The sequence below is a fragment of the Scyliorhinus canicula genome, chromosome 7, assembly GCF_902713615.1.
Source record: "Scyliorhinus canicula chromosome 7, sScyCan1.1, whole genome shotgun sequence".
Classification (NCBI taxonomy): Eukaryota; Metazoa; Chordata; class Chondrichthyes; order Carcharhiniformes; family Scyliorhinidae; genus Scyliorhinus; species Scyliorhinus canicula.
The window spans coordinates 171,084,443-171,097,605 of record NC_052152.1 but is presented as its reverse complement, the minus strand read 5'-3'; the positions used below and the strand labels follow the sequence as shown (position 1 = coordinate 171,097,605).

General features: G+C 43.7%; 1 protein-coding gene across 1 annotated transcript in view; it reads left to right on the top strand.

Moving 5' to 3' along the window:
• Window positions 1–12,730, top strand: part of ptgis (prostaglandin I2 (prostacyclin) synthase) — a 103,600-nt gene extending 90,870 nt beyond the window's left edge. The window contains exons 7-10 of the mRNA XM_038803264.1: window positions 211–364; window positions 2,556–2,737; window positions 7,273–7,424; window positions 11,711–12,730. Coding sequence (XP_038659192.1) covers window positions 211–364; window positions 2,556–2,737; window positions 7,273–7,424; window positions 11,711–11,864 — 642 coding nt within the window. The 3' untranslated portion in view covers window positions 11,865–12,730. The remainder of the gene's footprint in view (window positions 1–210; window positions 365–2,555; window positions 2,738–7,272; window positions 7,425–11,710) is intronic.
• The last annotated feature ends 433 nt before the right edge of the window (window positions 12,731–13,163 follow it).

Below are 13,163 nucleotides of genomic sequence, written 5' to 3'. Positions count from 1 at the left end.
AATATATAGAAGCTCCATCATTTTCTCTGTTGAATCTCTGACAGTTTTTTCCAGAGGGTCTGTCAATAATGATTTCTCTAAACTGCGTCCTACATATCTATTTATGGCCATTGCCACTTGGCATTGACACATATACGGAAAAGCTCAACAAAAGAAAAAAATTCCTGTCAAAAGATCTGTCAAGATTAACTGCTTTTGATGTTTTTTTAGGGTAATGCTGGGCCTGCAGCATTTTGGCTCCTGGTTTTTCTGCTGAAACATCCAGAAGCAATGGCTGCAGTCCAGGAAGAAGTCAAGAAAATCGGCTTTACCAATGCTATGTCTACTATTACTCAGGATGTTCTTGACAATACTCCAATTTTAGGTAACATCTTCTTTACTTAAAATGTTGTTTTATTAATTTCATAATTATCAAATGTTAACCAATTATCGTAATAGTTTTTAATAAAATAACATGGGTAGTGGCTACCCAAGTGAAGGTCATGGACCCAATCTACTTCAATTTTCATCTTTAATTTCTGAGTCAGAATTTCTAAATTCACAGTCCTATTGTAGTTTATTTTCTGATGTGATTATTTTTTCTACTAGTCACAAAAATTTGTAAAATTAAGTGCACTGACATTTTCAGGTTGACTTTCTGGGCTGTATTTTCGTGCATGTGCAATGTTTTGGATTCAGCAAGTTTACATTGATGGTACTGTTAGGTGCATGAGACCCACACATTGGGCAGCTTTGTACAAATGCCATACTAAGACTAATGTAAAAATTACAATTGCATAGATAGGTCTTGTCTGGTCAACTTGTAATTAATATTTGGTCATGTGAACTTCTCATCTAAATTAAACACAGTTGAATTTTATTGGGATCAGGGGACTGGGTGGCAAAATATGCTTGGACATACTCCTTTGACTGTACCATTTGGTTTCAAAGCTAACCAAGATTGCTGAATGACACGGTTTTCTTTGTTTTAGTTGACAGAGTCCTACATAGATAAGACAAGTAAGATGGCAGATGAAATATATTGTGCAGAATGAGGTTGTTCACTTTGGTAGTAAGAAGAGAAAAGCAGATTTTTTTCAAGGCACAAACTTTTTAAATGTTGATGTTCATAGAGACTCAAGTGCGCTTGTACAAGGAACACAGAAAGTTAGCATGCAGGTACAGTAAGCAATTAGGAAGACAAATGGCATGAGGGTCCTTGATTGCAAAAGGATTTGAATGCAAGGTTAAATAAGTCTTACTCAAATGTGAAGGACTTTTGGAAGGCCACAACTGAGGAGTGTGTGGATTTTTGATCTACATATCGAAGGAAGGATAAACTTACATTGGATAAGGAGGATGGTCTCTGATGAGAGACTGAGAACATTCGGCCTGTATTCTCTGGAGTTCAGAAGAATGAGCAGTGATCTCAGTGAATCTTAGAGTTGGGCGCATTGGGCACAATTTCAAAATTGAAACACAACTTGAAAGTAAGAAGGATGTTGAAAGACTTCAAGATGTTTTAACCTGGCTGGTGGAATGGGCCATTGAAATTTAATGCAGAGAGTTAAAGGTATTTTGGTGGGAAGAAGAAAACGGGGCAATATAATCCAAATGGTACAATTCAAAATGGATGCATGACCTCCGGGTAAACATGGATGAATTGTTGAACATTGCTTGAGAAAATGGTTAAAAAGGTTTTATAAAGAGAGGAGTAGAGTACAAAAACATGGATGTTATGATGAATCTTTATAAAACACTGATTTAGCCTTAACTGGTGTATTGTGTACAATTCTGAGCATGACACTTAGGAAGGATGTAAAAGCTTGATTATGTAGTGTAGAAAATATTTGTCCCAATGATTTGAGGGCCGAGAAACTTGGTGGATACATTGGAAAAGCTGTGATTGTTCTCCTTGATGAGGAAGCTAACAGGAGGTTTGTTATAGTTATTCAAAATCTTGAAAGAAGTTAAAGGAAGTAGAAACGGGGTAACTGTATCGATTATTGGAAGAGTTGGGAGCCAGAAAATACCAATTGAACAAGACCGGCAAAAGAGCCAAAGCAGACATGAGGAAAAACATTTTTACGTAGCAAGTGGTTACGATGTGGATTGCACTGCTGAAGGGAATGGGGTAAGAATCCTGGAAGGAAAAAAGCTTGGAGGTCTGCGGGGAAAGGGCAGAGGATTGGTACCAGCTGTGTTGTTCTTGCAGAGAGCTGACATGGACTCAATGAGCCAAATATCCTCCCCTCCTGTACTGTAATCATTCTGTGATACTAAAAGCTTGCAGTGGCTTACAGGGGATATTAATCTGTCCTGGTGGCTTCAGAATATTTGGAATATTTTTTGTTTATTTGGGGATGAGATCTTGGAACCAGTCAATCTGTTCTTCAGTGTAATTTCAGAGCAAATATTCAGGAGTTCATGACAGTGTAAAAAGGTAATAAAATGGATTGCTGTGTTATCAATATCACAATTTTGCTTCACTGGAAAACAAAACAATGTGCTGACAAAGTAGGTGGATTAAGTTAATTAATTTCAGAAAATACAGTGAATTTCCTCTTTGTTCACAGATAGTGTTTTAAACGAGACTCTGCGACTGACAGCAGCACCCTATATTACCAGAGAGATTCTTCAAGACATGTCACTGCAGCTTGCAGATGGCAGAAAATATCTCCTTCGCACGGGAGACAGACTCTGCCTCTTTCCTTATTTAAGTCCCCAGATGGACCCAGAAATCTATGAAGGACCCGAGGTAAGTTAGATTCATCTGATGATGCATTGCATAAATGGCTGAGAAACTATTCAAAATGAAAATTCGCATGGCCTAATATCTTCCTAAAATGACAGCGGCACGTGGGACAGTGGTTAGCACTGCTGCCTCACAGCGCCAGCCACTCGGGTTCAATTCCAGCTTTGGGTCACTGTCTGGGTGAAGTGGTTAGCATTTTCTTACCCGTTTCTGAGTGGGTTTCCTCTGGCTGCTCCGGTTTCCTCCCACAGTCCAAAGATATGCATGCTAGGTGGATTGACCATAATAAAAATTGAATCTTTATGTCCAAAGGTGTGTAGGTTAGGCAGAGTTGCAGGGATAGGGAGGGGGAGTGGTCTTCGGAGGGTGTTCTTTCGGAGGGTCTGTGCAGACTCAATGGGCCGAATGGCCTCCTTCTGCACTGTAGAGATTCCATGATTCTATGAAATCAATTCAACAGCATTGTCCTTTACCAGCTTGCAAAAATTGTAATTTAAAAGTTTCAATGCCAAACATAAGGGCGGGATCCAATGGCTATGCTGCATCCGAAAAGCAGCTCACCGCGGCACAGCGTGGCTGGTAAAAGTAGGGAGACCCTGCTTCCGGGATCTAACCGGCTCGCAATGCCTCGTGAGATCCATCGCGATCACGCGGGGCGTTGAGATATAAATCCCGCCCATTGTGGCTGCATTCTCTTTGGGCAGCGTGGTGCTCTGGCAATGCTAGTGCAGCCTGACAGTAGCAGCCTGGCACCTTGATTGTGCCAGCCTTGCACCTTGGCAGAGCCACTTGGGTGCCAGCCTGGCACTGTCAAGGTGCTTAGATGGCATTTACAGCTGGCATGGACACTGCCAGGTTGGCACTACCAAGGTGCCAAGCTGGCATTTTTTGCACATGTGCGATTGGGCTGGGGCTGCCCTGCTTGGGTGTTTGGGGGGAGGCAGGAGACCCTCCCATAGTGCGTTCAGGCTGGGGGGAGGGTGTTGTAGATCACTTCGGGGTTGTTGGAGATCAGGATGCATCGAAAATGGCGTCCCAATCTTTCGCTACACTGGGATGTTCCAGCGAGCGGAGCTCCCAAGTGTACAAAACGGGGCTTTCGCCATTCTTGGTTGTGGCCCCTTATACAACGAGAGTCGAGTTGCATACCCCTGTGTTTCTCAGCACTGCAAAGGTGGGGAAACATGCAGACATTGAAAGCAAAGTCAGTAAGGCCTTCCTTTGTTAAATATGCAGGTGACTTCATCAGGTCCCGAACACAAAGGTAAAGTATCATTTTGGTCCAATTGCTCCTACTCTTTTCATTCAGACAGAAAGCCATGGGTTCAAGTCCCACTACTCCAGGACCTTAGTTCCAAATGTAGGGCTGATATTCAATTCATTACTAAAGAGATGTTGCATTGTGGAAGGTGGTGTCCCATGGGCAAGTTGTTTAGACCACTTTTAGTCTCTGGTGGGAAACCACATGAATCAGTTTTTTTACAATTAATTTACGGGATGTGGGTGTCATTGGCCAGGCCAACATTTATTGCCCATCCCTAAATGTCCTTGAGAAGGTAGTGGCGAGCCGCCTTCTTGGACCGCTGCAGTCCTTCTGGTGTAAGAATATCCACAGTGCTGTTAGGGAGGGGGTTCGGGAATTTTGACCCTGCGACAATGAAGGAATGGTGATATATTTCCAAGTCAGAACGTGTGTGGCTTGGAGAACTTCCAGGTGGTGCTGTCCCCATGCATCTTTTGCCCCTGTCCTTTGAGATGGCAAAGGTTTGGATGCTGCTGCATCAGAAGCTTTGGTGAGTTCCTGCAGTGCGCCTTGTAGATGGTACACACTGCTGCCACTGTGCATCAGTGGTGGAGGAAATGAATCTTTGTGAGTGATGTGCCAATCAAACGGGTTGCTTTGTCTGAAGTTAGTTTGGTGACAGCATGAAGGTCTTTCAATTTTAACCTCAGCATTCCAGGCTTCATTACTACGTCACTGGTCTTCCAAATGTTGGACATCGCATAGTCACTCACAGGCACACAGATAATTCTGAGGAAGGAGATTATGTAAGGGTCTTGTGGAGGGGCGGGGGGAGCTGGGGGCTGGGGGGTTGAACTGGAGGTGTAGGCCTGAGGTAGGTGAGACCTAAATATTCCTTGTGGGACTTGGCCCCAGTCACACAAAGGAAAGTAAAAACCTACCTCACATTATTGCACTTCAACATGCCTGACCTGCTTCAGGCTGACAGGAAAGATGCATCAGCTTCACTAAAAAAAAAAATCATTGATGGGATGTGGACGTCCCTGGCTGGGCCAACATTTATTGCCCATCTCTAATTGCCCTTGAGAAGCTGGTCGTGAACTGCCTTTTTGAACCACTGCTCTCATTGCACAGGCCTATGTTGAAATTGTGTTCAGGACCTGATGAAGTCTTCTGCATATTTAACAAAGGAAGGACTCACTGACTTTGCCTTCGATGTCTGCTTAAGGAGCAGGTTAAAATGAAGGTTGTCAGAGGGAAGTGGGGGGTAAGTCACCCTGAGTGTTTTAACTGTCCACCATTTTCCCCCAGATGGATAAGGTTAAAATCTCCCTGGCTGGGATTACCCTCCTCAGTGCAGTGCTCTGGAGAATAATGGTTGTTAAAAGGCATTATCAAAAAATTCTAATGAGTGGGAAATAGTGGCAATGCTACATTTATTCTTCATCCATAGGTTCCATGGCAGGGTGGTCACAAGCTTTCTCCTTGAACTGTTCCAATCATTTTGGTCATGGTGTATTCAATATGGTGGCTGGTGAGGAATTCCTGAATATTAACTCAGCAACAATGAAGGAAGAGTGATATATGCTGCTGGCTAAGCTAGTATTTATTGTCAACACTAAACTGCCCTTGAGAAGGAGGTGGTGGTAGTGGTGAGTTGCCTTCTTGAACCACTGCAGTCCATGTGGTGTCAGTACACCCACGGTGCTATTAGGGAGGCAGCGCCTGGATTTTGACCCAACAACGGTGATGGAACAGTGCTATATTTTGCTTGGATGGGAACTTCCAAGTAGTGGTGTTCCCATGGCCTTGTTTGGGTTTGGAAGGTGCTGTCAAAGCAGACTAGGTGAGTTGCTGCAGGGCATCTGGCAGATGGCACACACCACTGGCATGGTGCCACAATGGGGGAGGGAGTGAATGCCCAAGATGGTGGACAGAATGTCAGTTTGTCCTGGATGGTATTGAGATTCTTGAGCGTTGTTGGAACTGTACCCATCCAGGCAAGCAGAGAGTATTCCACCACACTCCTGACTTGTGCCTTGTAGTTGGTCACATGCTTTGTGAAGTCAGGAGGCGAGTTACTCGCAGCAGGATTCCTGGCCTCTGATCTGCTCTTGTGGCCACAATATTTATAATGGCTAAAAGAAAATCACGGTGGATGCTGGAATCTGAAACCAAAGAGAAAATGCTGGAAAACCTCAGCAGGTCTGGCAGCATCTGTTGGGAGAGAAAAGAGCTAATGTTTCATGTCCAGATGACCCTTTGTTGAAGCTATTTCAGCTCAGTGTCTGGTCAATGGTAAATCCCCAGGATGTTGAAAGTGGTGAGGGGTTCACTGGTGAGGTTGGACTCAAGGGCAGGGGTGGCACCCCCTCCCAAAACCGGGCCCCTAGATTGGGCACTAAATGCCTTTAAAAGAGGAATCCCGCTGAGAGGCCACTGACAAATTCTACCAGGTGTTTTGTGTGGCCTACAGGAAGCATGGAAATCGATGTACGCTGAAGAGATTCCCTGAGTAAATCCCACTGGGCTCAGGGATAGTGACCTTTAATTGGTTCAATGAAGAGCCTAATTAATCAGTGGTCTGGGGCCCGTTCCCACCACTGTATAATTGGGGGTCAATTCTCTTGTAAGCAGGGACAGGTTGTGTGGCTTTCCCTGTAATTATGCCGGCCCACCCAAATCCTAGTATGACTCAGCAAGCTCCATTAAATCCCAGCTGTAGGGCAGCCATGGCCTTCCATGGCTTTATTTATTAGACTAACTAAACGTAACCAAAATAAATAAAGACTTTTTAAGGCTCACAGTAAAATAAATTTCCCTATATTCTTAAATTAATAAATACTTGTGATAAGTTACAGAGTCCTGTGGTCCATTTTGAGCCACACGCTGTTGTTAACACAGCTTACAGATAGATGGCTTGAACCTTGTATATATTAATTGCCATTTTCAACACATTTTTCTACTTTTTTAAGATCTATACTACCAATCTGGATCACTTTGCGCTTTTGCTCTTATTTGCCATTCTTTTAAACCATGTTGACATCTGAAAACTTGGCTAGCTTTGTTTTGATTCCTTGTTCTATGTAACTCAGACACTGTCAATGCCAATGGCCCCAGGACTGATATTTATGGCACCCTTTGCTATGGAGCTGAGCTTGCTGTGCCACTGCCAGTATTCAGTCCTTCTCAGCATCTTGCTTTCTAATCCTTGCTTGTGAACCAGTTTGGTACTGTGTCACTACACTCCAAGATATATGATTTTGATTAAAACATTTTCTCATTGGATTTACAGAAATTTAAGTATGACCGATTTTTAAACAAGGACGGAACAAAGAAAACAATGTTCTTCAAGGGTGGAAAACAGCTGAAGTACTACAACATGCCTTGGGGTGCAGGAGTCAATGTCTGTATTGGACAATCCTTTGCAATGAATAGCCTAAAATTGTAAGTTTCATATCGATTCACATTTATCTCATTTGTCTATAAAGGGCTAATATTTACATATAACTTGCCTGAAGAAATTAAGAGGCTCAGCTATAATGAGCTCGCAAGGCAACTAATGCAGCTTGAGGGACAGGAAAGCCAACCACCCAATAAAACTGGAATGACACATCTTGCTCTTTCTTGTTGTGATGACTAACTTGATGAAATCCCCAGAACTCTCTTGAAAAGTCATTTTGTCACCTGATAAATATATGCTGCATCACAGAGATACCCATGCGGTGGTTGTATTTTAAAAATTCTTTTATAGGATGTTGGCATCTATTTGTTGCCCATCCCTAATTGCCCTTGTGAGGGCATTTAAGAGTCAATCACATTTCTGTGCATCTGGAGTCACTTGAAGACCGAACCAGGTAAGGACGGCAGCATTCCTTCCCTAAAGGATATTAGTAAACCAAATGGGTTTTTCTACAACAATCGACAATGGTTTATGGTCATCATTAGACTTTTAATTTGTGATTTTAATTGGATTCAAATTTCAAACCCATGTTCCTAGATCATTACCTTAGATCTGAGGATTATTAGTCCAGTGATAATGCCACTATGCCATTGCCTCCCCTCGTGTATGTTACAGTTCGCTCAGTGAGGGAGTTTCTGTGGCAACATACATGTTTACATGCATGTTGTAGCCTGGAGCTATGGATGTTGATGGTAGAGGCTCCACCTTTCTTACCATCACATGGCTGACCAGGAATCACTCTTGCTCTTACTGCTCTTACAGTCTGCTATTGGCATGTGGTGGGAGGATTTGTGGGCTGATACTCAAATTGTATGGCTGCATTATGAACGCACCTCCCTTGGCCATCAAGTACTGGGAAGGGACTTGAACAAAGAACCACTGGCTCAGAGGTAAGGACAATACTGACAGCGCCATGAGACCTGCGAGAAAATCCTTTCGCTGCCTGAAATGGGCCATGTCACATAAGCTTCATTGCCTTCATAGCAAAGCATGCAGATGACTGTGATTGAAGACCAGTTGAATTGCATTGCTGCTTGTCTCAACTAAGAAAGGTTTGTCTGTTTTGGGCTGGAGTGCTATGTGGCATGAGCAAGGTTTTGGAATTTCCACAGGGATTTTCAATGCAGTTCCTGGAGTAAGAGCTCAAGTGGCTAAGAGTGGACGTTCATGCCAGTTTTTCACGATTGCTACTGATCTTCGGAACCTGTGGCAGGAAAATGGGAAAATTCTGTGACAATTCCTTTTTTAAAAAAAAATTTAGAGTACCCAATTATTTTTTTCCAATTAAGGGGAAATTCAGCATGGCCAATCCACCTAACCTGCAAACCATTGGGTTGTGGGGGTGAAACCCACGCAGACACGGGGAGAATGCGCAAACTCCACATGGGCAGTGACCTGGGGCCGAGATCGAACCTGGGCCCTCAGCACCGTAGGCAGCAGTGCTAACCACTGCGCCACTGTGCTGCCCCAATTCTGTGACACTTCTACCCAAAGTTTTCTTTCTCATGGTATTAAACGTTTATGCCACCCTTCCTGCTCAGCTTGAAGTGATCAAATCTATTTGTTTCTTTAGTATACAGGCTATTCTGTCCACTCGACTGGAATAGAAATCAAGCTGGGTAATAGTCCAGGGGGAAAATGAAAACAGATAAGAAAATGTCAATCTTCAACCCAGACAAACCCACAGCACCAGTAACTCTGGCCAGGATTTTCAATGAGTCTGAACCGGAAGGCCTTTAAAAAAGGTGGGAGGGGGGTGGGGGGTGGGTGGGGGGGGGGGGGGGGGGGGGGCGGCAGAGTGGGGAGGCAGTCAGGATGAGATTCTGGGATTCCCACCCAGTTCTTGTTTCCAGAAATCTTTCCTGATGCGGGACAAGGGTGAGAATGGCACATAACACTTCCACACCTGCCAGCTCCATGCAGGTATACGCATTTCAACCTCTCCATTCTATGAAATTTTGATGGAGCTTTTCTGTCAGTAGATATGGTACACATCACCTCAGAGGAATTGTGAATCCTGAGGGAACCATAGTTCCAAGTCCAGAAACAAAAAGGAAATCCATGCAACATTCCCTCTGAAACACATTGCCCTTCATACCTTCTCATAGACATTCATGGTATCAATGACAAAAAGGCTGTTATACACTTCTCCCCTCTTAATCTTGTGTGAATAAATGCATAGATATTCGAAAACTCTTCAAAGAAAGAGCAGGTTATTATAAAGCAATAAAGAGGTCAATCAAACAAAACTATCCCTCCTCGATGGTTGTGGAGGTGCTTATCTCAATACTAGGATATCTTTGAAAACAGAAAAGAAAATGTCAATCATCAACGCAGACAAACTGCAGAAGTTCTTCAAAGTTGTATCTGAGCCCCAACCATCTTTACCTGCTTCATCAATGTCATTCCTGCCATCATAAGATCAGAAGTTGGAATGTTCACTGATGGTTGTATAATATTCAATATCATTCGCAACTACTTGAGAACTCTATGCCCATAAGGAGCAAGACCTGGACAATATTGCAAAATCTTTCACTGAATCCCCAGCTATGAACATCCTGGGAGTGTTATCATTGACCAGAAATTGAACCAGGGACCAGCCATATAAATACTGTGGCTACTAGAGCAGGTCAGAGGTGAGGAATCTTGCAGCGAGCAACTCATCTCCTGACTCATCAAAACCTGTTCACCGACTATAAGGCACAAGTCAAGAGTGTATTGGAATACTCCTTATTTCCCTGGATACGCTTCATTTACCTGGAGTAGTGCAGCTCCAACAACACACAAGAAGCTCAACACCAAGGACGATTGAGCAATTTATTTGATTGACACTCCATCCACCACCTAAAATATTTGTTCCCTCCACTACCGGCACACAGTAGCAGCCATGTGTACCATCTACAACATGCACTGCAGCAACTCACCAAGGTTCCTTTGACAACACATTCCAAATCATGACCTCTATTACCTGGGACACAGGCAGCAGACACATGGGAACACCAGCAACTGCACGTTCCCCTCCAAGCTATGCACTATTCTGACTTGGAAATCTATCACTTACTTCACTGTCGCTGGGCAGCACGGTAGCACAGTGGTTAGCATAGTTGTGTCACAGCTTCGGGGTCCCAGGTTAGATTCCCGGCTTGGGTGACTATCTGTGCGGAGTCTGCACATTCTCCCGTGTCTGCGTGGGTTTCCTCCGGGTGTTCCAGTTTCCTCCCACAGTCTAAAAATGTGCAGGTTAGTTGGATTGGCCATGATAAATTGCCTTAGTGTCCAAAAAGATTAAGTGGGGTTACTGGGTTATGGGGCTAGGTTGGAGGTGTGGGCTTAAGTGGGGTGCTCTTTCCAAGGCCAGTGCAGACTCGATGGACTGAATGGCCTTCTGCACTGTAAATTCTATGATTCTGTGACCAAAATCCTGGAAACTCCCCCCTCCTAACAGCACTGTGGGTGTACCTCCGCCACATTAACTGGATTTGGATGGGATTTTGTTCATTGTCACGTGTACTGAGATACAGTGCAAAGTATTTTTTCTGCGAGCAGCTGAAAAATACTTTTCACTGTATCTCGGTACACGTGACAATAAACAAAATCTAATCCAAATCTAAATCCAAACCCAGTTCATGTGGCATAGGCACACCCACAGTGCTGTTAGGAGGGGGGGGGGGGGGGAGCTGTTAGAATGTAATAGCTCACTGCCACATTCTCAAATGCAGGAGTGTGTTGGGATTAGGGATGGGCAACAAATGCTGCCCTAGCCAGAACAGTCCATATCCTGTGAAACAATAAAAAGATAGCAAACAGAGGTGTGCTTTCTAACCTGCCAGCAACGCCATCCACCATCTGGGTTGCCTGCTCGGGCCTGGTGCTGGTGGTCCTGACTCCGCAGTCCCCTGCCTCCCCAGAAGGAGAATGTAGGAGGCGGCGCCTCCTTAACGGAGACGGGTATGTGGACACTGTTCGCCTCCTTCACAAAAATCCGGCCTTCTCTATCAAAGCAATACCCTAAACTAGGGGCTGGTTTAACACAGTGGTCTAAACAGCTGTCTTGGAAAGCAGACCAATGCCAGCAGCGCGGGTTCAATTCCCGTACCAGCCTCCCCGAACAGGCGCTGGAATGTGGCGACTAGGGGCTTTTCACAGTAACTTCATTTGAAGCCTACTTGTGACAATAAGCGATTTTCATTTCATTCCATTTCAGTTGCGTCAAATATCTAGCAACCTTCACTGAATTTAACTGAAATGTATTATGCATTATGTTTTGCAGGTTTGCTTTTATCATGTTAAGCTCTTTTGATTTTCAACTTGCTGATCCAAAAGCAGAAGTCCCAGCCTTCAACACAAGCAGATATGGATTTGGACTGATGCAGCCAGAAAATGATATCACGTTTCTGTATAAACCCAAGGTTGAAGAGCCCTAAGGACAACAAAACAACAGATATTAAACTCATTGAGTGTGCCAGGGAGCTTTTGCAACTCAATCATCCATATTCATTTGATGAAGATTTACGTTTTCGTGTTGCGTTCCGCAATTGTTTCCTTTTTAAAAAGACCAGTTGATGGAGAGTGGAGTTAGCACGTGGGATTTTTTTTTGTAGAAGTGTTATTACAGTTCTGAGCGGAATTTGCGTGGGAATTTCAGAGCAAGAAATAACAGGAGTTTTATTTTAAATAAGCTAACCCTCTGTTAGGATACGTGAATGAAGTGGAAAGCTGGTAAACAGTCCGAGCCAAAACGATTTCTATGCTGTTAATTGTTCCTGATTTCTTTAACATTTCAAAAATTGAAAAACTGCTGAGCCTTTTATGGCAATGACAATCATTTTTGCTGTGGAAAGAGTGACAGAATCTCGAAGAACATGACCCCTGTCTATTTCAGTGTACCCATGACACATGTTGGTTAACGGACTAGGGTTTGAGATAAAAATATAATGAAATGACAAAATAACTATAGAATTAATATTTATACTCAGAGCTCTGCAATTTCAGTTCACTAATATGTGCCATTTTTGCATGAAAGTCGACAAAGGTTTCACCAACACACTGCTTTTAATTGGAAACCCTGGCAGGTTCTTGTGACGTTAACAAAGGAGACGGCCTGGAGTGCAACTGTCTGGTGGTATCGATGTTTCTAGATCAAATGTTCAGTCTCAACTGTATTTTTACTGGTTTTGTGAACACACTCTCTAATGCAAGTGGGAAAAAAGAATTGATGATGGATAATCGGAAAGGATTGGATTGGATTTGTTTATTGTCATGTGTACCGAGGTACAGTGAAAAGTATTTTTCTGCGAGCAGCTCAACAGATCATTAAGTACATGGGAAGAAAAGAGAATAAAAGAAAATACATAATAGGGCAACACAAGGTATACAATGTAACTACAAAAGCACTGGCATCGGATGAAGCATATAAGGTGTAGTGTCAATGAGGTCAGTCCATAAGAGGGTCATTTAGGAGTCTGGTAACAGCAGGGAAGAAACTGTTTTTGAGTCTCTTCGTGCGTGTTCTCACACTTCTGTATCTCCTGCCTGATGGAAGAAGTTGGAAGAGTGAGTAAGTCGGGTGGGAGGGGTCTTTGATTATGCTGCCTGCTTTCCCCCGGCAGCGGGAGGTGTAGATGGAGTCAATGGTTGGGAGGCAGGTTCATGTGATGGACTGGGCTGTGTTCACGACTCTCTGAAGTTTCTTGTGGTCCTGGGCCGAGCAGTTGGCATACCAG